General features: G+C 42.6%; 1 protein-coding gene across 1 annotated transcript in view; it reads right to left on the reverse strand.

The window, feature by feature from the left end:
- Positions 1-13,197: 13,197 nt before the first annotated feature.
- LOC123991286 (ribosomal protein S6 kinase alpha-3-like) overlaps positions 13,198-25,881 on the reverse strand; it is a 37,915-nt gene continuing 25,231 nt past the window's right edge. Inside the window, exons 5-22 of the mRNA XM_046292727.1 lie at positions 24,916-24,996; positions 24,747-24,826; positions 24,462-24,568; positions 24,335-24,372; positions 23,944-24,086; positions 19,983-20,053; positions 18,019-18,107; positions 17,831-17,895; positions 17,639-17,741; positions 17,414-17,551; positions 16,365-16,489; positions 16,078-16,167; positions 15,708-15,866; positions 15,405-15,566; positions 15,246-15,322; positions 15,040-15,157; positions 14,803-14,943; positions 13,198-14,699 (exon numbers count right to left, since the gene is read on the reverse strand). Of these exons, the coding sequence (XP_046148683.1) occupies positions 14,577-14,699; positions 14,803-14,943; positions 15,040-15,157; positions 15,246-15,322; positions 15,405-15,566; positions 15,708-15,866; positions 16,078-16,167; positions 16,365-16,489; positions 17,414-17,551; positions 17,639-17,741; positions 17,831-17,895; positions 18,019-18,107; positions 19,983-20,053; positions 23,944-24,086; positions 24,335-24,372; positions 24,462-24,568; positions 24,747-24,826; positions 24,916-24,996 (1,910 nt within the window). The 3' untranslated portion in view covers positions 13,198-14,576. The remainder of the gene's footprint in view (positions 14,700-14,802; positions 14,944-15,039; positions 15,158-15,245; positions 15,323-15,404; positions 15,567-15,707; positions 15,867-16,077; positions 16,168-16,364; positions 16,490-17,413; positions 17,552-17,638; positions 17,742-17,830; positions 17,896-18,018; positions 18,108-19,982; positions 20,054-23,943; positions 24,087-24,334; positions 24,373-24,461; positions 24,569-24,746; positions 24,827-24,915; positions 24,997-25,881) is intronic.

A 25,881-nucleotide genomic window follows, 5' to 3' on the forward strand; every position in this document is an offset into this window, starting at 1 on the left:
CGGGAGAGAATATTCCAGTTGTGTCCCGTTTATGTGGCGACCACTTTACAGAAGAGTGCTTCACAAAACTTGATCTCGGTTTCACCACGAGGTTAATATTAAATCTTGACGCAGTCCCAACGATTTATTCCACTGATAAAACATCGGCATATCGGCAACACACAGTGAGTATATTTGCGCTAAGAGGCTAGCCTACAACTTTGTAAATATGTATGTGTTTTATGAAACTTAACTAATATAACATTGGATCCAACCTAAACTTGTGTAGGCTACTGCATCAAATACAGTATTCTATAGGCTAGTAAGTTAATCAGACAATCTACAATAGGCTAGTAAGAATACTATATGCTAGTAAATTAATCAAAGACAGTATATTATAGGCTGGTAAATTAATTAAAGATTGTATACTATAGGCTAATAAGTTAAAGATGCACTCTCAATTTTTTAAAATAATTTCAGCCAGTAGTTTTTAAAGTGGTGCTCATAAGCCAAAATTGGCCCCGATTTTTGCATACATCACATTTACATTTAAGTCATTTAGCAGACGCTCTTATCCAGAGCGACTTACGTCATCCATTTGTGTGATATGTTAAGAATTTTGTCATTTGTATGATATCATATGATTTTTTTCATTAGTGTGATCTGTTACGAATCCAATTAGTGCAATGTGTTACGAATTTGTTGTGCTTAAGATCCCGGAGTGCATCTTTAATCAAGAGAGTATGCTGAAAAGGTTATAGATCTTTTCCATGTACAAGGACCCATGAGCACTAACATGTGAAGTTCAAAGGATCGGCCCCCACCAGAGAGCAAAGCTGACACTATTTCCACGTGATTCCAGTCCTATAAGTGGAAATTGTCTTTTAGGTTCTATCTCCGAAAGAATGACGCATACAGCCAGCTTGGCTATGGCTGGCTCTGGAGCTGGATTTGTCATAATCATGTAGAGAACTTTGCCACAGATGGATAGGGGAAAACACTATCTTGGGCTTTGCCATCTATTGACATCTTCCATAGATTGCCGCCGCAAATTCTCCCAAAACATTTGATGAAGCTCTGGTAATATGGATAGCCTGAACCGTTCGGACTAGACACATTTTTCTACATTGTAATGGGCACAGTGCAACCTTTGGTAGGCTCATGAGGCCATGGTTCTCACAGCTAGGGGAAGTGAAATGACAGGCTACAATGACTTTGCTCATGATGTACGCCGCAAATTCTATGTAACACCTTGAGCGCATCGGACACAAAGCATATTCTTTCATGGGTGCCTTTTCATTATTCACTGAACAGAAATAGAAACACAACATGTGAAGTGTTGGTCCCATGTTTCATGAGCTGAAATAAATGTTCCCAGAAATGTTCTATACTCACAAAAAGTGGATGTATCTGAAATTTTGAGCACAAATTTGCTTAGTGGGCATTTCTCCTTTGCCAAGATAATCCATCCACCTGACTGATGTGGAATATCAAGAAGCTGATTAAACAGCATGGTATTTACACAGGTGCACCTTGTGCTGGGGACATTAAAAGGCCACTCAAATTTGCAGTTTTGTCACACAACACAATGCCACAGATGTCTCAAGTATTGAGGGGTGTGCAATTGGTATACTGAGTGCAGGAATGTCCACCAGAGCTGTTGCCAGAGAATGTAATGTTAATTTCTCTACCATAAGCCACCTCCAAGATTGTTTTAGAGAATTTGGCAGTACGTCCAACCGGCCTCACAACCGCAGACCATGTGAAACCGCTCCAGCCCAGGACCTCCACATCTGGCTTCTTCACCTGCAGCATCGTCTGAGACCAGCCACGCTGATAACTGATGAAACTGTTGGTTTGCACAACCAAAGAATTTCTGCACAAACTGTCAAAAAAAACATTTTAGGGAAGCTCATCTGCATGCTCGTCATCCTCACCAGGGTCTTGACCTGACTGCAGTTCGGCATCATAACCGACTTCAGTGGGCAAATGCTCACCTTCGATGGCTACTGGCACGCTGGCGAAGTGTGCTCTTCACGGATGAATTCCGGTTTCAACTATACCCGGGCAGATATCAGACAGCGTGTATGGCGTTGTGTGGGCGATCGGTTTGCTGATGTCAACGTTGTGAACAGAGTGCCCCATGGTGGGGTTCTGGTATGGGCAGACATAAGCTATGGACAATGACCACAATTGCATTTTATCAATGGCAATTTGAATGCAAAGAATTACCGTGACGGGATCTTGAGGCCCATTGTTTGTGCCATTTATCTGCCGCCATCACCTCATGTTATAGCATGGTAATGCACAGCCCCCATCTGTACACAATTCCTTGAAGCTGAAAATGTCCCAGTTCTTCCATGGCCTGCATACTCACTGGACATGTCACCCATTAAAGCATGTTTGGGATGCTTCTGAATCAACTTGTGTGAGGGCGTGTTCCAGTTCCTGCCAATATCCAGAACATTTGCACAGCCTTGGAAGAAGAGTGGGAAAATATCCCACAGGCTACAATCAACAGCCTGATCAACTCTATGCGAAGGAGATGTGACTCTGAATGAGGTAAATGGTGGTCACACCATATACTGACTGTTCTTTTGATCCACGCCCTATTTAAACATTTTTACAGGTATCTGTGACAAACAGATGCATATCTGTATTCCCAGTCATGTGAAATCCATAGATTAGGGCCTAATGCATTTATTTCAATTGATGGATTTCCTTATAAATCTAAATAAAATTTTATTGGTCACATACACATATTTAGCAGATGTTATTGTGGTGTAGTGAAATGCTTGTGTTCCTAGCTCCAACAGTGCAGTAATATCTAACAATACACACATCTTAAAATAACTTTAACTCAGTCAAATCTTTGAAATTGTTGCATGTTGCATTTATATTTTTGTTCAGTGTAGGATAGACACTTGATTTCTAGCTGCATCAGTCAAAGCAGTGGAGTGTGGCCAAAACCATTCATCTTGGGGGAGCGGGGTTCCAAAATGCATATCACACGCAATTTGACCATTTACCATATTTTTTTTTAGACAGACTAGAGCAAAATAAGTTAAACTTTATATTTCCAATAGATTATGATACGTTGCTGGTGAAAATGTGGGGGTGCAACCTATTTTAATTTGCTCCATGGCTCAGGCAGCCAGTAAAAAGTTGTAGCCAGAGACAGAAGGGGAAAAGAGACACCCCACTGACTTTTTTTTTAGTCTGGTTCAATGTAAGTCGATGAGCTAGATAGACCAGACCCAGCTGCTATTGCATTGATGTCTATAGATGGGTTGGCTGACAACGTCACCAAAACAATGTGCATGCTTCCATGGGGCAGAAGCCAGCCTGTTGTTATGATTCCGGATGGCCAGATTGCTAGATTGCTAGCAAGAATGACAAGAAACTGCCATGTGAGGAATCACAAGTGGCTCGTTATTGATACCATGTCTTAATTTGAGGTGTTTTGACTGATTTCATGTCAATGCTAATATGTCTAAAATTCTCTAGCTAGCTAACCAACAACTGTAACAATATATTTAAGAGACAACAAGTGGTCATTGTGCAAATGTATTTATGTTCTCAATTAACATTGGAGATGAAATATAGCTTACATGTGGTCAACAAACGAAGCCAACCTCATCTGTTTTGCCCCATGGTTGTGCGCATTGTTTCTGTTGCTAAACAACCAACCTGTCTATGAAAGACCCGGAACTGACCATTTTCTTCAATGGTAAACGGCCTGAGTGAACTACACTACATGACCGAAAGAATGTAGCTACCTGCTCATCGAACATCTCATTCCAAAATCATGGGCATTAATATTGAGTTGGTCCCCCCTTTGCTGCTATAATAGCCTCCACTCTGTTGGGAAGGCTTTCCACAAGATGTTGGAACATTGCTGCAGGGACTTGCTTCCATTCAACCACAAGAGTGAAGTCGGCCACTGATGTTGGGCAATTAGGCCTGGCTCACAGTCGGAGTTCCAATTCATCCCAAAGGTGTTTGATGGGGTTGATGTCAGGGCTCTGTGCAGGCCAGTCAAGTTCTTCCACATCAATCTCGACAAACCATTTCTGTATGGACCTTGCTTTGTACATGGGGCATTTTCATGCTGAAATAGGGCCTTCCCCAAACTGTTGCCACAAAGTTGGAAGCACAGAACCGTCTAGAATGTAATTGTATGCTGTAGTGCTAAGATTTCCCTTCGCTGGAGCTAAGGGGCCTAGGCCGAAACATGAAAAACAGCCCCAGACCATTATTCCTCCTCCAACAAACTGTACAGTTGGCGCTATGCATTGGGGCAGGTAGCCTTCTCCTGGCATCCACCAAACCCAGATTCATCCGTCGGACTGCCAGATGGTGAAGCGTGATTCATTCCATTTCACAATAACAGCGCTTACAGTTGACCGGGGCAGCTCTAGCAAGGCAGAAATTTGACAAACTGACTTGTTGGAAAGGTGGCATCCTATGACAGTGCCACGTTGAAAGTCTCTGAGCTCTTCAGTAAGGCATTTTACTGCCAATGTTTGTCTATGGAGATTGCATGGCTGTGTGCTCGTTTTTATACACCTTTCAGCAACGGGTGTGGCTGAAATAGGCATATCAATTCATTTGAAGGGGTGTCCACATACTTTTGTGTATATATTGCATCTTCATTTATAAAATGGGTGGATCGAGCCTTGAATGCTGATTTGGCTGACAGCCTGGTATATCAGACCGTATCAGGGGTATGACTATGTATTTTAACTGCTCTAATTATATTGGTAACCAGTTTACAATATCAATAAGGCACCTCGGGGGTTTGTTGTACGTGGCCAATATACCACGGCTAAGGGCTGTGTCCAGGCACTCCACCTTGCGCCGTGCGTAGGAACAGCCCTTAGCCGTGGTATATTGGCCGTGTACCACAAACCCCCGAGGTGCCTTATTGATATTATAAACTGGTTACCAATGTAATTATACCACACCCACTCCTGCATTTATTGCTTAATTATCCATCATCTTTGCTGTTGCCAAAGGTTATCTATTATATTGCTCAGCTCAGTTGCGACTCAAACTTTGCAGGTGTTTATGATTAATAAACAATGCCATGATGGTGGGTGGTACCATTCAAATAAAACCCAGCCCTGAAATGAAACAGAGGCTAAAAATAATTTACACATAATTTCATAGGAAAAGATAAGGCATTGGCATGAATTTGCACGAAGCGTGGAGTTCGGGTTTGTCACTTCAAGCCCAACCTAAGTTGTTGTGCAGCATCCTGGGTAAGCTCTGGCCATCGTCTTTCAGCTAGAAAAAGTGGCTTTTTACTAGAGGTCGACCGATTAAAAAATTAAAAAATAAAAATAAAGAAAAAAAAGATTTAACGCCGAAACCGATTTATTAGAAGACCAAAAAAAACGATACTGATTCATCAGACAATTTTTTACATGTATGTAATAATGACAATTACAACAATACTGAATGAACACTTATTTTAACATAATATAATACATTAATCAAATCTATTTCGTCTCAAATAAATAATGAAACATGTTCAATTTGGTTTAAATAATGCAAAAACAGTGTTGGAGAGGAAAGTAAAAGTGCAATATGTGCCATGTAAAAAGCTAACATTTAAGTTCCTTTCTCAGAACATGAGAACATATGAAAGCTGGTGGTTCCTTTTAACATGAGTCTTCAAAATTCCCAGGGTTCAGCCTCGGAAAACCAACATCAGACACCACTGTGAATGGCTGGTTGTCAGTGGCAATCATCTCAATAATTGCTTCATCCATCTTCTTGGCCATTTTGCTTGTTTATTAAACAGTTGTAAGATTGTAGCCTGCGATGTCTGACGTGTCTGTATCCTTCTTCCTGTAGCTTTTTTCATCATTGCTTCCTAATGGGCTTTTGGATGGGTGTTCCTAGGGTGATTCCTTATGCGCTTTTGGATGGGTGTTCCTAAGGTGATTCCTTATGGGCTTTTGGATGGGTGTTCCTAAGGCGATTCCTTATGGGCTTTTGGATGGGTGTCCCTAAGGTGATTCCTTATGGGCTTTTGGATGGGTGTTCCTAAGGTGATTCCTTATGGGCTTTTGGATGGGTGTTCCTAAGGTGATTCTTTATGGGCTTTTGGATGGGTGTTCCTAAGGTGATTCCTTATGGGCTTTTGGATGGGTGTTCCTAAGGCGATTCCTTATGGGCTTTTGGATGGGTGTCCCTAAGGTGATTCCTTATGGGCTTTTGGATGGGTGTTCCTAAGGTGATTCCTTATGGGCTTTTGGATGGGTGTTCCTAAGGTGATTCCTTATGGGCTTTTGGATGGGTGTTCCTAAGGTGATTCCTTATGGGCTTTTGGATGGGTGTTCCTAAGGTGATTCCTTATGGGCTTTTGGATGGGTGTTCCTAAGGTGATTTCCCCAGGTTAGTGGTATGTTTTGATTTAGCTGTTGCTGACCTCTTTATCACAAATAAGACACCTTGCTTTCCCTGGTGCCAATTCAATGTAATAGTCCCACACTGGTTCTCTGCTTTTCTCTGCCATCTGTAAAATTCATATAATTTTACACACACACACACAGCTCTCTGAAGTGACAAGGATACTGAAGTGTCTGCTAGGAGACACATACATACTCTCAACTGTTTGAATCATAAAACAAAAACTGTAATTTCTATATGCAGGAAATCCTATTTTAATAATGTGCATGGTAATAATTGACTACCAAAGTGTGAGTCATAATTCCCATGACACCTTCCAGCAAAATAAATCTGAAATGCGGTTAATTCATTCATTTATTCCACAGGATGTTTTTAGATTCACTTCAAATAAGGTCTGTGTTTCCTTTAGGTTTACAACAATTGCCAATTTGATAACTGTGTAGATATCCATAGGATAAGGTAACTCTGATCAATATTGGCTAAATATAGGCAAATATTTTTTGTAGAGTGGATTTATGAAAATATGTTGACAAACGCTACCTTATTCTAGCGAGATTTACATGAGTATCAAAAAGCTGAGGCAGTGTAAGCCTGCACGAAACACAGACCATATTTGAAGTAGATAAAGACCTTCTCTATGGAAGACATGAACGGTAAAATAACAAAGGAACCCCTTTCAAGTTCAGCCGCAAGTTATTACAGGAATTATGACCCGTCAACCATCTCTCTCTGTACCATTTGTATTTCATTTATCTTTTACTATTGGATGTTCTAATAGGCACTTTAGTATTGCCAGCCTAATCTCTGGAGTTGATAGGCTTGAAGTCATATAAACAGTGCTGTGCTTCAAGCATTGTTAAGAGTTGCTGGCAAATGCAGTAAAGTGCTGTTTGAATGAATGCTTACGAGCCTGCTGCTGCCTACCACCGCTCAGTCAGACTGCTCTATCAAATCATAGACTTAATTCTAACATAATAAACACACAGAAATGAGAGCATCATTTCAAACCGTTCTGTATTTTATCGAAAGGGTGGCAAACCTAAGTCTAAATATTGCTGTTACATTGCTCAACCTTCAATGTTATGTCATTATGTAAAATTCTGGCAAATTAATTAGTCTTTGTTAGGAAGAAATGGTCTTCACACAGTTCTCAACGAGCCAGGCAGCCCAAACTGCTGCATATACCCTGACTGCTTGCACTGAACGCAAGAGAAGTGACACAATTTCCCTCGTTAATATTGCCTGCGAACATGAATTTCTTTTAACTAAATATGCAGGTTTAAAAAATATATACTTTGTATTGATTTTAAGAAAGACTGCTGTTTATGGTAGACACATTTGTGTGACGATTGTTCTTTTTCACGAATGCGCTAATGTTAAATCATCACCTGTTTGGCGAAGTTGAAGTAAGCTGTGTTTCGATGATAAATTAACAGGCACCACATTGATTATATGCAACGCAGGACAAGCCAGTTAACTACATATGGATGATGATATTACTAGGTTAACTAGTGATTATGTGAAGATTGATTGATTGTTTTTTATAAGATAAGTTTAATGCTAGCAAGCAGCCACAAGGCTCTTTTGATGCTACACTCGTGTAACAGGTGATTAGCCTGCCACGCAGTCTCCTCGTGGATTGCAATGTAATCGGCCATAATCGGCGTCCAAAAAGGCCAATTACCGATTTGTTATGAAAACTTGAAATCGGCCCTAATTAATCGGCCACCCCGATTAATCGGCCGACCTCTACTTTCTACTGGTGTGGGCTTTAAGGCATATTTACATTTTTCAACCATTTTCCATCCCAATTTTTTTTAGTAAGCAAAGGCTTTGATTTCTGGTCAAACAGATGGAAAAGAGGTCTTAGAAAACATCTGCAAGAAAAGTCTTAAAAGGTATTAGAAATACATCAAAATACGTTAATATGTTAACATAAAGACCGTTGCCAACTAATATTAACACTTGCCAAAATGTTGACCAAACTTGGCATCTTGACAGTTCTTCCAGTAAATGTGTTATTGTAAAAATCAGTGTACTTGTTTAAAAGTAGTCCTTGTGCATAGTTTTATGGTTTGTTAAACTTTTGAAATCGATGGGTTTTTGTGTGGCATACATTTTAAGTGAACAATTTAAGTTTCAGCACAATTCTGTTACCATGGAATTGCCCTATAGTAAAGAAGATGACGGCGCAATGCTTTAAACATTTTGCCGCCAATTAAGTAGTTCATGTCTTTCACCTTTTTTATTTTATTTTTTATTGTACCTTTATTTAACCAGGCAAGTCAGTTAAGAACACATTCTTATTTTCAATGACGGCCTGGGAACAGTGGGTTAACTGTCTGTTCAGGGGCAGAACGACAGATTTGTACCTTGTCAGCTCGGGGGTTTGAACTCGCAGCCTTCCGGTTACTAGTCCAATGCTCTAACCACTAGGCTACCCTTTCCCACTCCACACCACCACCAAATCATATTTTTTATTCTTATAGTATTTTTTTGTTCTTAAACTTTATGGCCATATAAGATGTGTCTTCCAGGCCTAGCCTACAGTTTCTTAAACCAAGTGTAGCCCAAACACTGTAACTTAAATGAAATAATGAAACACTTCTTGTCCATCTCACAGGTGTCCACTGAGACTGCAAAGGGGACTGGGATGTTGGAAGTAAGAAAGACTGGCATCAAGGAGGAGCCAGTGGACAGGGAGGTGGACTCTCAGGTGAATCGCTCACACAATTTGTTGGGTTCAATCAAGAAGTCGTTTAGTTCAATCAAAGAGGAAAATGTTGGGCAGGACGTGAGCATTGCAGGGAGCTATGACCAGATTAGAGTGGTGAAAATAGGAGACTCACACACAGGAGAAAGGAAGAAAGAGGGAGGAGAGTATGGGATGGAACACTCTCACCAAGATGGAGGCTATGATGCCATGGTAACAGAGATTCACAGGGAAGAGGGGATGAAGGGAAAGGGCAGAATGAAAGAATGGATGATGGAGAAAATGAATGTGACGGCGCATGAAGTGGAGGTGTTTGTGATAGAAAACTCAAAACCAGAGGAGGAGGAATGGAGGGAATATGTGTTAGAGGAGGAGGAGGAGGAGGAGAAGGAGGAGGAGGGATGGAGGGAATATGTGTTAGGGGAGGAGGAGGAGGAGGAGAAGGAGGAGGAGGGATGGAGGATAGAGGAGAGGGGAGAGGGCAGAATGGAAGGGATGTGGGTGAAAAAAGGGAGACGGAAAAAGCTCCCGGGGCCGCAGTGGTGGAGATGGGAGCAAGAGAGGAAGAAAACAGAGGAAGATGAGTGGAAGATGATTGCAGAGAGGGCGAGGGAGGAAGAGCGGGAGAGACAGAAAGGTCAGACTGTGGAGGAAGAAGAGAAGAAGCGAAAGAAGAGAGTGGCAGGGTTCCGCTGCCCACAGTGCAGCAACACCTTCCAGTCCCGAAGTGAGTTAATGGAGCACAAGACCGGCTGCTGCAATGATGCAAAATACACCTGCCCAGTGCCACTCTGCCCCAAACACTACACAACTAAGAGGTCCCTGTGGACTCACATCCGCTTCCACCGTGTAAAGGATGACAAGAAGAAGAAGAAGGCCTTGGAGACTATCCAGAAATCCCAGGGAGCCCAGGAGCAGAAGATGAAGGCCTATGATGCTTACCTGAAAGCCCAGAAATCCCAGGGAGCCCAGAAAGTCCAGAAAGCCCAGAAATCCCAGGGAGCCCAGAAAGTCCAGAAATCCCAGGGAGCCCAGAAAGTCCAGAAAGCCCAGAAATCCCAGGAGCAGAAGATGAAGGCCTATGATGCTTACCTGACAGCCCAGGTGCAGCAGAATCAATACCAACCCAGCCATAAGAAGAAATTCTTCTGCCCACTCTGCAACATATACTACAGAAACCAAACTAGCCTGGACAAGCACTCTCGTTGTCATACCAGTGTCCACAAGTTGACGTTCCGCTGCTCCTTCTGCTCCCTGGAGATCCTGCGAAAGTATACAACTAAAAAGCACTATGACTTGGAACACCCGGGCAGGGTCCCACACTGTGAGGATTGTGGAAAAACCTTTAACTCGATCGACAGCTTCCTAAAACATCAGGTTAGACACTTGTCCGTGACACCCTACTACTGTTATGAGTGTCGCGTCTACCAGCTGACCCAGAGGGGCCTCACTGCCCATCTGAGAAACCATTCTCTCAGACGAAACCAGGAGCAGCTAGACCAGCGGTCTGGGAAACTCAACAAACCTGATAATACAATGAATCATAGTACAGCCCCTCTACACAACAACCCTGCCTCTCTACAAGATAACCACGCCCATCTACAAGATAACCACGCCCATCTACAAGATAACCACGCCCATCTACAAGACATCAAAGAAGAACTTATAACCATAGAAATAGAATCTCAATCTGTGCTTTAACCCCTCTTTGTCCCATAACCATACCCCTCCCTCTGACATGAACAACTGACCTGGGAACTTTATCAGTGACTATTTCTGTACAGGAGAACACTGAGACTGGGATCAAATCCTCTAAATAGAGACATCTAATACTTGGTTTTTACAGGAGATTAACTGTTTTATCGATACAGAGCGAATAGGAGAAATGACAGTAGTAGCAGAATCAACAACCTCTGCATCATCAAAACAGTTGCTCTTTGAGAAGGTGTTAAAGTTCACAGTTAGCCATTATGTAAATGCCAGCTGAAAAGTACCAGTGGCCTGGCTTTGGCCCCAGGTGAGAGCAGCCCCCCTGGAGCCAGCCCAGTGAGACACGGGTACCAGCTCACGTAGATGGAAACTGAAAAGACTGAGCCATATGTACAGTATTTGTTTGTCACTGTTACCTTGAAGGCCAGGTGTCTTTAAAATGTTGTAAGCCCTTTATAAGCCCCATAATATCATATACGATGTGCATTTAGCCTTCTATCCATAATCTAATATAGAGAGAATTCAGTTTAATCTATAGAGTTGTCTTACACATTAACTGTAATTATCTTTAGTTAAAATGGGATAGTCACACATTTATCAAATGTAATTTAGTGCTTCTGAGTTAATGTTGGTGTTGAGATGGTGTTGAGATGTATTATTAGACCATTCCTGGTCCTTTGAGGTTGAATCCATTTTTCCTTCTGGTTCTGCACTTTTCTCTTTATCTGCACTTGTTTATTTCCTACAGTAGTCCAAGGTGAGTAGTTCAGCACTATGGGTAGGTTTAGTGGGTGCAACATAGCCATAGAAATGTTTTGTATAGAACAAATACTTTGTGAAACATATGGGTTGTCTGTCATGGAGGATAGGGTATAGTGTCAACTCTATTACATTTCTATCTGCAACAAGAATGTTTCGCCTCACTGAATACACCCCATGTATACAGTAGCAACTCTCTGGTCCTATAGGAAGCCAAGTGAACTTTCTCTGGCCAATAGAGATGAACCCGAATGACACTGTAGCCCTGCCCAACAAGGAGCACTTTGATGTCGACTGGTTCCATTACTGCATGTCTGATGCTTTGTTCTCTACACTATTGACATGCTCTCTGAATAAAACGCCTTTCTATGGTATTTACTGGTCAGTGAAAAACACAGTCGTGTACTGAAGGCCTGTTTATTATGTTCAATACAAAGTCCTACTGTGACTCCACTGAGATACAAAACCAGAGAGAGGAGACGGTAGCAGCAGGATGGATGGAAGGACACTGTATCTCCACAGGGACAGGGGAAAGAGACTGGGACACAAAAGGCTGGTTCCCCGGACATAGATTGTGCCTAGTCTTGGACCGATTCTCCATTGAATTTTTTTAAAGTCCAGGACAAGGTGCAATCTGTGTCCAGGAAACCGTCCCAAAGAGAGAAGCAATGCATCTCATCTACTCTCAAAACAACATACAAACTGCTCAAACACACAACCTTACAGCTAAACACTTAACAGTCAATCAGAAACTCAAAGACCGTGTGTGTTACAACACATCCAGAAGAGCAGCGGGAGAGAAATTGAATAGGTAGAAGTTCACTACTGATCCAGAATCAGATCATGAGTTCAATAATACCGCTACAAGTCATTGATAGCTACAGTTTTCTTCATTCTATTAGACAGACAGCGCTTTAAAGGGATTGACAAGAAGTCAGCATGTGCCAGCAGGCCCAGACAGTAACATACTGGATTACCTCCACACTGTCATATCATTCCAGACAGCAGGTTAAATTCATCAGAAAATATCATGTCTGTTCCAGCCACATATTTCTACATCCAAGTGCTTCTCCCACCCCCACCTGTGTGCTTACATGACTTAGTGAATGGATTTCTAAAATGCATTGTATTTCATCTCCCAGAACCCTGAGGTGCTGTACTAGTACAGTATTGACAGTTCAGTTCAGTGCCAGACTCAGTCTCTTCACAGCTTCATCCATTCAAATGCTCCTCAGAACCAGGAAATACAGTGTCCTCCGGGATTATTGGGAAATCAAACCATGACCATGAGGTTAAAGTGCAGACTGTTGCCTTATTTAGAGGGTATTTTCATCCCTATCGGTTGAACCGTTTAGAACTGACAGTACTTTTTGTATATAGTACCCTTTCTGTATATAGTATTGGGACAAATTCACTTGTGTGTATTAAAGTAGTTGAAGTTCAGTATTTGGTCCCATATTCATAGCAACGCCTACATCAAGGTTGTGACTCTACACATTTGTTGGATACATTTGCTGTTTGTTTTGGTTTTGTTTCAGATTATTTTGTGCCCAATATACATTAATGCTAAAGAATGTATTGGGTCATTTTGGAGGGACTTTTATTGTAAATAAAAATATAACATGCTAACCTCTCACCATTACAATAACAGGGGAGGTTAGCATTTGTATGCATGCTAACCTCCCCTGCTATTGTAATGGTGAGAGGTTAGCATGTCTTATGGGTATGATATTTTTGCATCTGTGACTTTCTCACTCATCATTACTCACGATATATTCATGATTATCTGTAATATTGGTAGCATCCACATTAATGTAGAAGTGTTCAGAAACATTCTATTATTATTTACAATCAAAGTCCCTCCAAAATGACCCAATACATTCTTTAACATTATTTTCTATTGGGCACAAAATAATCTGAAACACAACCAAAACAAACAGCAAATGCATCAAACAAATTTGTAGAGTCACAACCTTGATGTAGGCGTGTTATGAATATGGGACCAAATACTTAACTTTTGACTGCTTAGAAAATACACACAAGTGAATTTGTCTCAATTACAAAAGGGCTATAATTTCTAAACGGTTCACCTGGATAAGGATGAAAATACTCTCGAATGAAAGCTGACAGTCTTCACTTTCACCTCAGTCATTGTTTGATTTTAAATCCAAACTTATTGAGTATAGAGCCAATAGAAGACAAAATAATAATTACAGAGGACACTGTATAAGGCAGCAACATGCACACTGGGCAAAAGCCACAGACTCGTTGCCCAGCTAACCACCGCTTAACACTGGTCCAGGATAATGTTTACCTTAGTAAAGCTGCAGAGCTGAGTTGGTGTGGACAGGGTAGGCGGTACCCAGACTGGCCTAACCAAAGCCATGATTGGACCTCAATCCCGTCACTCTGATTGGATGTTGTGGCTGACTGGGAGGAGCTTGTCTCAATATAGGGGGCATCGTCAGTGGTCCCATTTGCTCTCACTCTGATGACATCACTAGTTTTGTCCCTGTAATGACTCGGTCACTAAAGAGGCTACTTAAGGTTTACACACAGAGCTACAGTTATACAGTTCATCATAAATTGGGTCTTAAATGCATATGCAGGTATCTCTCAAATGTTCCCAGAAGTACATACACACATACATCTATATACAGCACATTCATGTTCCTGACACGTGTCTCTTGAGTATCTAGAGGCAACGCTGATTGTACAAAGCAAAGACTGGAGAGACGATACAATGTTAGTGGTCACCACCAGCCCTGGTCCAACAGAGCTACAGGCTGTAGTTCTAGCCCTAACTGGTTCTAAAGCCTGCATACTCTATCTCTGGCACCAGGGGGGAAACCACTGGGTTAGTTCCTCACACAGAAGGGTCAGAGGGGTCCCAGGTGCATCAGAGTTCTGTCCAGGTCACCTGAGGGACCAAGTCTGCCCGTCTGTCTGAACAGACCTCCAGCAAGGTTATAAGTCCGAGGTGAAAGGTTAAAGGTCAGAGGGCAGTGGATGTGAGTTTCTTCACCCCTCTCCGTTGGGCCAGAGTGGAACATCCCACAGGGTCCAGGACAGGTGGAACGTTCCTGTTGAGGGCAGAGTAGGTTGCTGCCATGGCGCCCTGCACAAATCAAATCAAACTTTATTTGAAGTCATTAAAATATTGCAACACACACCACTGTATATGAAAAATACAAAATATAGTGGGACAGAGTGTGTGTTACCTTGACCAGGTGTGGAGCATCCTGTCTGGTGAGTGTGAATTTGGGCAGCTGGTCTCGTTGTGTGACCCAGGGATGACGCAACACCTGGCCAGCCGTCAAACGCTGGTGGGGGTCCACGTGTAACATCTTAGACACCAGCTCCTACAGGTCAGAGTTCAAAAACATTACAACATTATCCCCCATTGAATATGGTGTTTGAATGTCGGTAACACTCCCTTGGCTTCGGCGTGTGTGTACCTTGGCCTCGGCTGAGACAGAATTCCAGTACCCTCCGGTCAGAGAGAACTTCCCGCTGCCGATCCGAGCCAGGATCTCCTCTGGAGTGTCCTCTAGACCATTGGCAAATGGAGTGAACCTGGAGAGGAAAGTAACGGAGAGAAGGGTAAACAATTGCAAATACACAAACAACCATATTCATACATATAAAACAGACACAGTCTTACCCTGTCAGCATGGTGTAGAGTAGGACTCCCAGACTCCAGATGTCACAGGCAGCGTCATAACCCTGCTTCTTCAACACCTAGTAAACACATACTGTGTGATTAGTGGATGAGAGGGTACACACACATAGAGAACATCAGAGAGAGAGTCACGGTACATACCTCTGGAGCTACAAAGTTAGCTGTGTAGCACGGCGTCATCAGCAGGCCGTTCTCAGCTCTCAGCTGCTTGGCAAAACCAAAGTCACAGATCCTGATGGACTCAGCGTTCCCACTCTCATCCACATACAGGATATTACTGGGCTTCAGGTCCCTGTGCACCACCTGGTAAATGATCAACCAATCAGTCAATCACACCCACGTCGACACATTGAATGAGAACTAGGTATGCTGTAAAAAGAAAGTATTGAGGCTCAGAAATGTGTCAAAGTCCTTGAACGACACAAACACATGAAATACACTTACCCCCTGTACGTGTAGGTATTCAACAGTCTTGGTGATGGTGTATAGGACAGCACTAGCTTCTCTCTCTGAGAAGAACTTCTGTCTCAGTATCTTATCCAGCAGCTCTCCTCCCTTCATCAGCTCTGTGACAAGATACACTGTCCTGCCATCATCAAACACCTACAGCAGAGACAACAGGGTTATAGCTGTACCTGTGTGTGTGTGTGTGTGTGTGTGTGTGTGTGTGTGTGTGTGTGTGTGTGTGTGTGTGTGTGTGTGTGTGTGTGTGTGTGTGTGTGTGTGTGTGTGTGTGTGTGTGTGTGTGTGTGTGTGTGTGTGTGTGTGTGTGTGTGTGTGTGTGTGTGTGTGTGTGTGTGTGTGTGAGACTCACGTCCTTCAGTGTGATGATGTTGGGATGTTGTCCGTATCTCAGTAGAATTTCCACCTCCTCCGTTGGATCTCTCTTAGCCTTACTGATGATCTGGGTGCAACACACACACACACACACACACACACACACACACACACACACACACACACACACACACACACACACACACACACACACACACACACACAAACATGTGTTGGAGTTGAAACCAAGACCACTTATGTATGTATAGCTCTGAATACTAACAATCAATGGGCAATATCAATGCTTTCTGCTGTGTGTCTCACCTTGACTGCGTACTCCATGCCAGTGGTCTTGTGTATGCAGCGTTTGCAGACAGAGTATGATCCCAGTCCTATATCCTCCTTCATTTCATATGCTTCAGAAAACTGAGACACATTTCTGTGCAACACAGAGCTGCTACGTAAACACATGAGCAACACAGATGTCAAACTACACATAACAAGACTGTGTGTGTTAGGGTTAGGAGCTAGGGTTAGGAGTTAGGGTTAGGAGTTAGGGTTAGGAGTTAGGGTTAGGAGTTAGGGTTAGGAGTAGGGTTAGGAGCTAGGGTTAGGAGTTAGGAGTTAGGGTTAAGAGCACTGCAGCGCAGTGTCTGCAGTCATATCTTACGATGATAAAATGGTGTCAGAAGTGCTTCAACCTCAGAAAATATAAGACAAGAACATTGTCCGAGTCGACAGGAGAGATAATTTCACAGAAAATAATAATATTCCGTGAGTTTTATCAGAGTTTAGAGCTACCAAACAGCTCTCTCAGCCTCAGTCTCTCTCAGCCTCTGTCTCTCTCGTCATGTGAGCAGCCAAGCGGAGCTGTTGCTGTGGATACTCACACACAGAGAGCAGATGGAGCAGCGCAGGGAGAGAGCGGGGGACAGACAAAGATGAGCAGAGAGAAAGTTATTTCTGATTACGTGTTTGGGCAGGGCCGTAAATTTGGCAGAAGCAATCGAGCCAGGGCAGAGTAAGGCCTGAATGTCGCAAGCAAGGGTAGGGCCGTGGCCTAAATTTCATGCATGGCTCGTATGTGTGTGTGTGTGTGTGTGTGTGTGTGTGTGTGTGTGTGTGTGTGTGTGTGTGTGTGTGTGTGTGTGTGTGTGTGTGTGTGTGTGTGTGTGTGTGTGTGTGTGTGTGTGTGTGTGTGTGTGTGTGTGTGTGTGTGTGTGTGTGTGTAAGTATGTATGTATGTATGTATGTATGTATGTATGTATGTATGTATGTATGTATGTATGTATGTAGGTATGTAGGTATGTATGTATGTATGTATGTATGTATGTATGTATGTATGTATGTATGTATGTATGTATGTATGTATGTATGTATGTATGTATGTATGTATACCTTTACTATTGTAGCCTGTAGTGGTTGTGCCTCTTCTTCTGTTGTTATGGCTACGAAACTGAATCCTCGGAACAGCTGGTGGGCGTTGGCACTGGGTGGAACACCTGGGGAATCTACACACAGAAGACAAGCAAGCGGTTGAAATTCAACAGATGATGAGTAATTGACAGGTGGAGGAACGGAGAGATGTGTGTGTGTACCTTTGGGTGTTTTAGCAGTGAACTCTGGGTCGAAATAGAAGGTGTCGTCAGGTCGTCCTGTAGCAGGTTTGAAGGGAGGGTGGAGCTCTCTACGGAACAGTTTCTACACACAGAGATAGAGAACACATGATATGGTATATACTGACACTACAGCGTCTGAAACGCAGTGAGAAGAGACGTCTCATCACTCACGTTCCAGTCTACGGTGCAGTAGAAGTGGTGTCTCTTGATCTCTTCCACTCCGTCTGGGCCGGCTCCTACAGAGATCAGAACAAGAAGTTACACTTCAACACAAATCTAGGATCATATAAACTCCCCCAATCCTACCTTTAACCATTAGGGGGAAAAGGTAACCCAGACCTAAGATCAGATTGTGTTACCTAGCCTGTTAGTAGGGTTGCGTTTGAAAAGGTTCCTCAGGAGACTCTGGGCTTCTGGACTCAGAAACTGTGGCATCCCCAACTTAGCCCTGAGGAGAGGGACAGAGAGAGAGAGAGGGACAGAGAGAGAGGGAGGGACAGAGAGAGAGGGACAGAGAGAGAGGGAGGGACAGAGAGAGAGGGAGGGACAGAGAGAGAGAGGGACAGAGTGAGAGAGAGGGACAGAGAGAGAGAGGGACAGAGAGAGAGGGAGGGACAGAGAGAGAGGGAGGGACAGAGAGAGAGGGAGGGACAGAGAGAGAGGGAGGGACAGAGAGAGAGAGGGACAGAGAGAGAGAGGGACAGAGAGAGAGAGAGGGACAGAGAGAGAGAGAGAGGGACAGAGAGAGAGGGACAGAGAGAGAGAGAGGGACAGAAAGAGAGGGAGGGACAGAGAGAGAGAGGGAGGGAGGGGAGAGAGAGAGAGGGAGGGACAGAGAGAGAGAGGGACAGAGAGAGAGGGACAGAGAGAGAGGGAGGGACAGAGAGAGAGGGACAGAGAGAGAGAGAGGGACAGAGAGAGAGGGAGGGACAGAGAGAGAGGGAGGGACAGAGAGAGAGAGAGGGACAGAGAGAGAGGGAGGGACAGAGAGAGAGGGAGGGACAGAGAGAGAGGGAGGGACAGAGAGAGAGAGAAGGACAGAGAGAGAGGGAGGGACAGAGAGAGAGAGGGACAGAGAGAGAGAGAGGGACAGAGAGAGAGGGAGGGACAGAGAGAGAGAGAGAGGGACAGAGAGAGGGAGGGACAGAGAGAGAGAGGGAGGGACAGAGAGAGAGAGGGACAGAGAGAGAGAGGGAGGGACAGAGAGAGAGAGAGGGAGAGAGAGAGAGAGGGACAGAGAGAGAGGGAGGGACAGAGAGAGAGGGACAGAGAGAGAGAGAGGTAAAGAAAGACAGGTAGGAATACAGAAGAGGAGAAGGCAGTGATAGAGGGGGAAATAGAGAACATTAAAGAGTGCGGATATTGACACGGTCGTCATATATCAACCTGTATTCAGTCTGATTGAATGCTAAAGTCCATTATACAGTATACAGTAATACATACAAGAAACTAACTCAGCGTTTTACAGAAACGATCTCAGCAGACGAGAGAGACAAACAAACATTCTCAGCATTTTCCCCTGAGAGAGAGATAAATGATTCTCTGTGTTCAAATATCTCTCACCCATTCCACCTCTCCCTTTCCTGCACCCTTCCTCTTTTTCTCATTCCATCTCTCTCCTCCTCCACCCTCCCTCTCTCCTTCTCTCTCATACTCTCCTTATCTCTCTCCCCCTTTCCGTCATAAATGTCAAACATTCCACTTAGCTAGCTCCATTATCTGCTTTTATCACTCTTATAGTCTGTTCATCCATCCTGCCCTCCTGCTGAGTGCTCCAAATACCTCTTGTAATATGAATCCCCCTCTCTTTCTCCTGGGTTGCCTCAGCATTATAACCTGTGGTCCACAGACCTTCTGAGTTTTTTATTAGATTTGTTTTCTTCCAAAAATAAAAACAATTGTGATTGTTAACAGTATTATAAGTAATTTTACATAACCTTTTTTCTCATGTTAATAATAGGCCTTTAATCTGTTACATTCACTGATAACATTGGTGGTCCTCAATAGCTTTTGACAGTGATTTGCTAGTCTCCGGAACAAAAAATACCTTTTGACAGTGATTTGCTAGTCCCCGGAACAGAAAATACCTTTTGACAGTGATTTGCTAGTCCCCGGAATAGAAAATACCTTTTGACAGTGATTTGCTAGTCCCCGGAACAGAAAATACCTTTTGACAGTGATTTGCTAGTCCCCGGAATAGAAAATACCTTTTGACAGTGATTTGCTAGTCCCCGGAATAGAAACGGTTGGGAACTGCTGGCATAGAATACACACACACTACTCCAGTGAGATGATAATGGTCAACCTTGTCAAAGAGACTCACTTGAGGATCATGTTCATGGTCTCCTTGCGGTCTTTCCCCTGGAATGGTAGCGTTCCGGTCAGCATCTCAAACTGGGAGAGACACAACACAAACAACCTAACTACAACCTGTAACACAACACAAACAACCTAACTACAACCTGTAACACAACACAAACAACCTAACTACAACCTGTAACACAACACAAACAACCTAACTACAACATAACTACAACACAAACAACCTAACTACAACACAAACAACCTAACTACAACCTGTAACACAACACAAACAACCTAACTACAACACAAACAACCTAACTACAACCTGTAACACAACACAAACAACCTAACTACAACCTGTAACACAACACAAACAACCTAACTACAACACAAACAACCTAACTACAACCTGTAACACAACACAAACAACCTAACTACAACACAAACAACCTAACTACAACCTGTAACACAACACAAACAACCTAACTACAACCTGTAACACAACACAAACAACCTAACTACAACCTGTAACACAACACAAACAACCTAACTACAACACAAACAACCTAACTACAACACAAACAACCTAACTACAACCTGTAACACAACACAAACAACCTAACTACAACACAAACAACCTAACTACAACACAAACAACCTAACTACAACACAAACAACCTAACTACAACCTGTAACACAACACAAACAACCTAACTACAACACAAACAACCTAACTACAACACAAACAACCTAACTACAACCTGTAACACAACACAAACAACCTAACTACAACACAAACAACCTAACTACAACCTGTAACACAACACAAACAACCTAACTACAACCTGTAACACAACACAAACAACCAAACTACAACCTGTAACACAACACAAACAACCTAACTACAACACAAACAACCTAACTACAACCTGTAACACAACACAAACAACCTAACTACAACCTGTAACACAACACAAACAACCAAACTACAACCTGTAACACAACACAAACAACCTAACTACAACCTGTAACACAACACAAACAACCTAACTACAACACAAACAACCAAACTACAACCTGTAACACAACACAAACAACCTAACTACAACCTGTAACACAACACAAACAACCTAACTACAACACAAACAACCTAACTACAACCTGTAACACAACACAAACAACCTAACTACAACACAAACAACCTAACTACAACCTGTAACACAACACAAACAATCTAACTACAACCTGTAACACAACACAAACAACCTAACTACAACACAAACAACCTAACTACAACCTGTAACACAACACAAACAACCTAACTACAACACAAACAACCTAACTACAACACAAACAACCTAACTACAACACAAACAACCTAACTACAACACAAACAACCTAACTACAACCTGTAACACAACACAAACAACCTAACTACAATACAAACAACCTAACTACAATACAAACAACCTAACTACAATACAAACAACCTAACTACAACACAACAACACAAACAACCTAACTACAATACAAACAACCTAACTACAACCTGTAACACAACACAAACAACCTAACTACAACACAAACAACCTAACTACAACACAAACAACCTAACTACAACACAAACAACCTAACTACAACACAACAACACAAACAACCTAACTACAATACAAACAACCTAACTACAACCTGTAACACAACACAAACAACCTAACTACAACACAAACAACCTAACTACAACCTGTAACACAACACAAGTAACCTAACTACAACATAACTACAACCTAACTACAACACAAACAACCTAACTACAACACAAACAACCTAACTACAACACAAACAACCTAACTACAACCTGTAACACAACACAAACAACCTAACTACAACACAAACAACCTAACTACAACACAAACAACCTAACTACAACACAAACAACCTAACTACAACACAAACAACCTAACTACAACACAAACAACCTAACTACAACACAAACAACCTAACTACAACCTGTAACACAACACAAACAACCTAACTACAACACAAACAACCTAACTACAACACAAACAACCTAACTACAACACAAACAACCTAACTACAACACAAACAACCTAACTACAACCTGTAACACAACACAAACAACCTAACTACAATACAAACAACCTAACTACAACACAACAACACAAACAACCTAACTACAACACAAACAACCTAACTACAACACAAACAACCTAACTACAACACAAACAACCTAACTACAACACAAACAACCTAACTACAACCTGTAACACAAAACAAACAACCTAACTACAACCTGTAACACAACACAAACAACCTAACTACAACACAAACAACCTAACTACAACCTAACTACAACACAAACAATCTAATTACAACCTGTAACACAACACAAACAACCTAACTACAACAAAACAACCTAACTACAACCTAACTACAACACAAACAAACTAATTACAACCTGTAACACAACACAAACAATCTAACTACAACCTGTAACACAACACAAACAACCTAACTACAACACAAACAACCTAACTACAACCTGTAACACAACACAAACAACCTAACTACAACACAAACAACCTAACTACAACCTGTAACACAACACAAACAACCTTACTACAACCTGTAACACAACACAAACAACCTAACTACAACACAAACAACCTAACTACAACCTGTAACACAACACAAACAACCTTACTACAACCTGTAACACAACACAAACAACCTAACTACAACACAAACAACCTAACTACAACCTGTAACACAACACAAACAACCTAACTACAATACAAACAACCTAACTACAACACAAACAACCTAACTACAACCTGTAACACAACACAAACAACCTTACTACAACCTGTAACACAACACAAACAACCTAACTACAACACAAACAACCAAACTACAACCTGTAACACAACACAAACAACCTAACTACAACACAAACAACCTAACTACAACCTGTAACACAAACAACCTAACTACAACCTGTAACACAACACAAACAACCTAACTACAATACAAACAACCTAACTACAACACAAACAACCTAACTACAACCTGTAACACAAACAACCTAACTACAACCTGTAACACAACACAAACAACCTAACTACAACCTGTAACACAACACAAACAACCTAACTACAACACAAACAACCAAACTACAACCTGTAACACAACACAAACAACCTAACTACAACCTGTAACACAACACAAACAACCTAACTACAACACAAACAACCTAACTACAACCTGTAACACAACACAAACAACCTAACTACAACACAAACAACCAAACTACAACCTGTAACACAACACAAACAACCTAACTACAACCTGTAACACAACACAAACAACCTAACTACAACACAAACAACCTAACTACAACCTGTAACACAACACAAACAACCTAACTACAACCTGTAACACAACACAAACAACCTAACTACAACACAAACAACCTAACTACAACCTGTAACACAAACAACCTAACTACAACCTGTAACACAACACAAACAACCTAACTACAACACAAACAACCAAACTACAACATGTAACACAAACAACCTAACTACAACCTGTAACACAACACAAACAACCTAACTACAACCTGTAACACAACACAAACAACCTAACTACAACCTGTAACACAACACAAACAACCTAACTACAACACAAACAACCTAACTACAACCTGTAACACAACACAAACAACCTAACTACAACACAAACAACCTAACTACAACCTGTAACACAACACAAACAACCTAACTACAACACAAACAATCTAACTACAACCTGTAACACAACACAAACAACCTAACTACAACCTGTAACACAACACAAACAACCTAACTACAACACAAACAACCTAACTACAACCTGTAACACAACCCAAATAAGGAACTGGTAAATAAACCATATAAGGTGTGTGGCCCCGCCCCTCTCACCATGAGCACGCCGTAGGACCACCAATCAGCACTGGTGGTGTGGCCTCTCCTGTTGACCACCTCCGGAGCCATGTACTCCACCGTCCCACAGAACGAATAGGCCTTGTTCTCATGGTCTATAGACTCCTTACTGAGGCCGAAGTCTACACACACGCACACACACACACACAGAGAGAGAGGAGTAAAGCTTGTTCTCATGACTCCTTATTGTCTGCAGTGAGAATACACACATGATCCATAGAGTACACTCTCACACACACACACAACACACACACACACACACACACACACACACACACACACACACACACACACACACACACACACACACACACACACACACACACACACACACACACACACACACACACACAGGTCTGATATTACCCACCTGTCAGCTTGATGTGTCCCTCCTCGTCTAGCAGAATGCTGAAAGGACAGAAATGGATCTTTAGACAAAGATACGAAACAACACACACAATCTGAGTGTGTATGTGTGTTTGTGTGTGTGTATGTACTTCTCTGGTTTGAGGTCTCTGTAGATGATGCCCAGGCTGTGAAGGTGGTCCAGCGCCAGGGCCAACTCTGCCAGGTAGAACTTTACATCCTCCTCTGTGAACATCACCTACACACAGAGAGGAGAGGAGGGTGAAACCCCCCCCCCAAACACACACACACACACACACACACACACACACACACACACACACACACACACACACACACACACACACACACACACACACACACACACACACACACACACACACACACACACACACACACACACCACACGCCTTCACCTCTTTAGACAGTCGTGTGAAGAGGTCTCCTCCTCGTAGGAAGTCCAGGATGAGGTAGAGTTTCCCTTCTGTTTGGAACGCTGAGGAGAGACATCTGATTGGTTACCAGAGGACTTGTGTTGTGATTGGCTACCTCACTGTAGTACTAAGCTGTGATTGGCTAACTCACCATAGTGCAGTTTAACGATGAAGGGATGATTGACCTCCACCAAAATGTCTCTCTCCATCTTAGTCCTCACCCTGTCACGCACTGCAACACACACACACACACACACACACACACACACACACACACACACACACACACACACACACACACACACACACACACACACACACACACACACACACACACACACACACTAATTAAACATACATACAGAGTACACATCCTTCTAGGAACAAACAACTCACCTCATCTCTATTCCCCTCTACCTCCATCTATCCCTCCCTCCCTATCTCTCTCTTGGCATGGAAGTAATTTGGCTAGATTGATGAGTAATGGAAAATAAAAAACAAATCAAGAAAAGAGAGAGAGAAACAGAGACAGAGAGAGAGACACAGAGAGAGAGAGTGAGAGAGAGAGAGAGACACAGAGAGAGAGAGACACAGAGAGAGAGAGACACAGAGAGAGAGAGAGAGAGAGACACAGAGAGAGAGAGAGACACAGAGAGAGAGAGCGAGAGAGAGAGAGAGACACAGAGAGAGAGAGACACAGAGAGAGACACAGAGAGAGAGAGCGAGAGAGAGAGAGAGAGACACAGAGAGAGAGAGACACAGAGAGAGAGAGAGAGAGAGAGAGAGAGAGAGAGAGAGAGAGAGAGAGAGAGAGAGAGACAGAGACACAGAGAGAGACACAGAGAGAGAGAGTGAGAGAGAGAGAGAGACACAGAGAGAGAGAGACACAGAGAGAGAGACACAGAGAGAGAGAGAGAGAGAGAGAGAGAGAGAGAGAGAGAGAGAGAGAGAGAGAGAGAGAGAGACACAGAGAGAGAGAGACACAGAGAGAGAGAGAGAGAGAGAGAGAGAGAGAGAGAGAGAGAGAGAGAGAGAGACAGAGAGAGAGAGACAGAGACACAGAGAGAGAGAGACGAGAGAGAGAGAGAGACACAGAGAGAGAGAGACACAGAGAGAG

The sequence above is a fragment of the Oncorhynchus gorbuscha genome, linkage group LG12, assembly GCF_021184085.1.
Source record: "Oncorhynchus gorbuscha isolate QuinsamMale2020 ecotype Even-year linkage group LG12, OgorEven_v1.0, whole genome shotgun sequence".
Classification (NCBI taxonomy): Eukaryota; Metazoa; Chordata; class Actinopteri; order Salmoniformes; family Salmonidae; genus Oncorhynchus; species Oncorhynchus gorbuscha.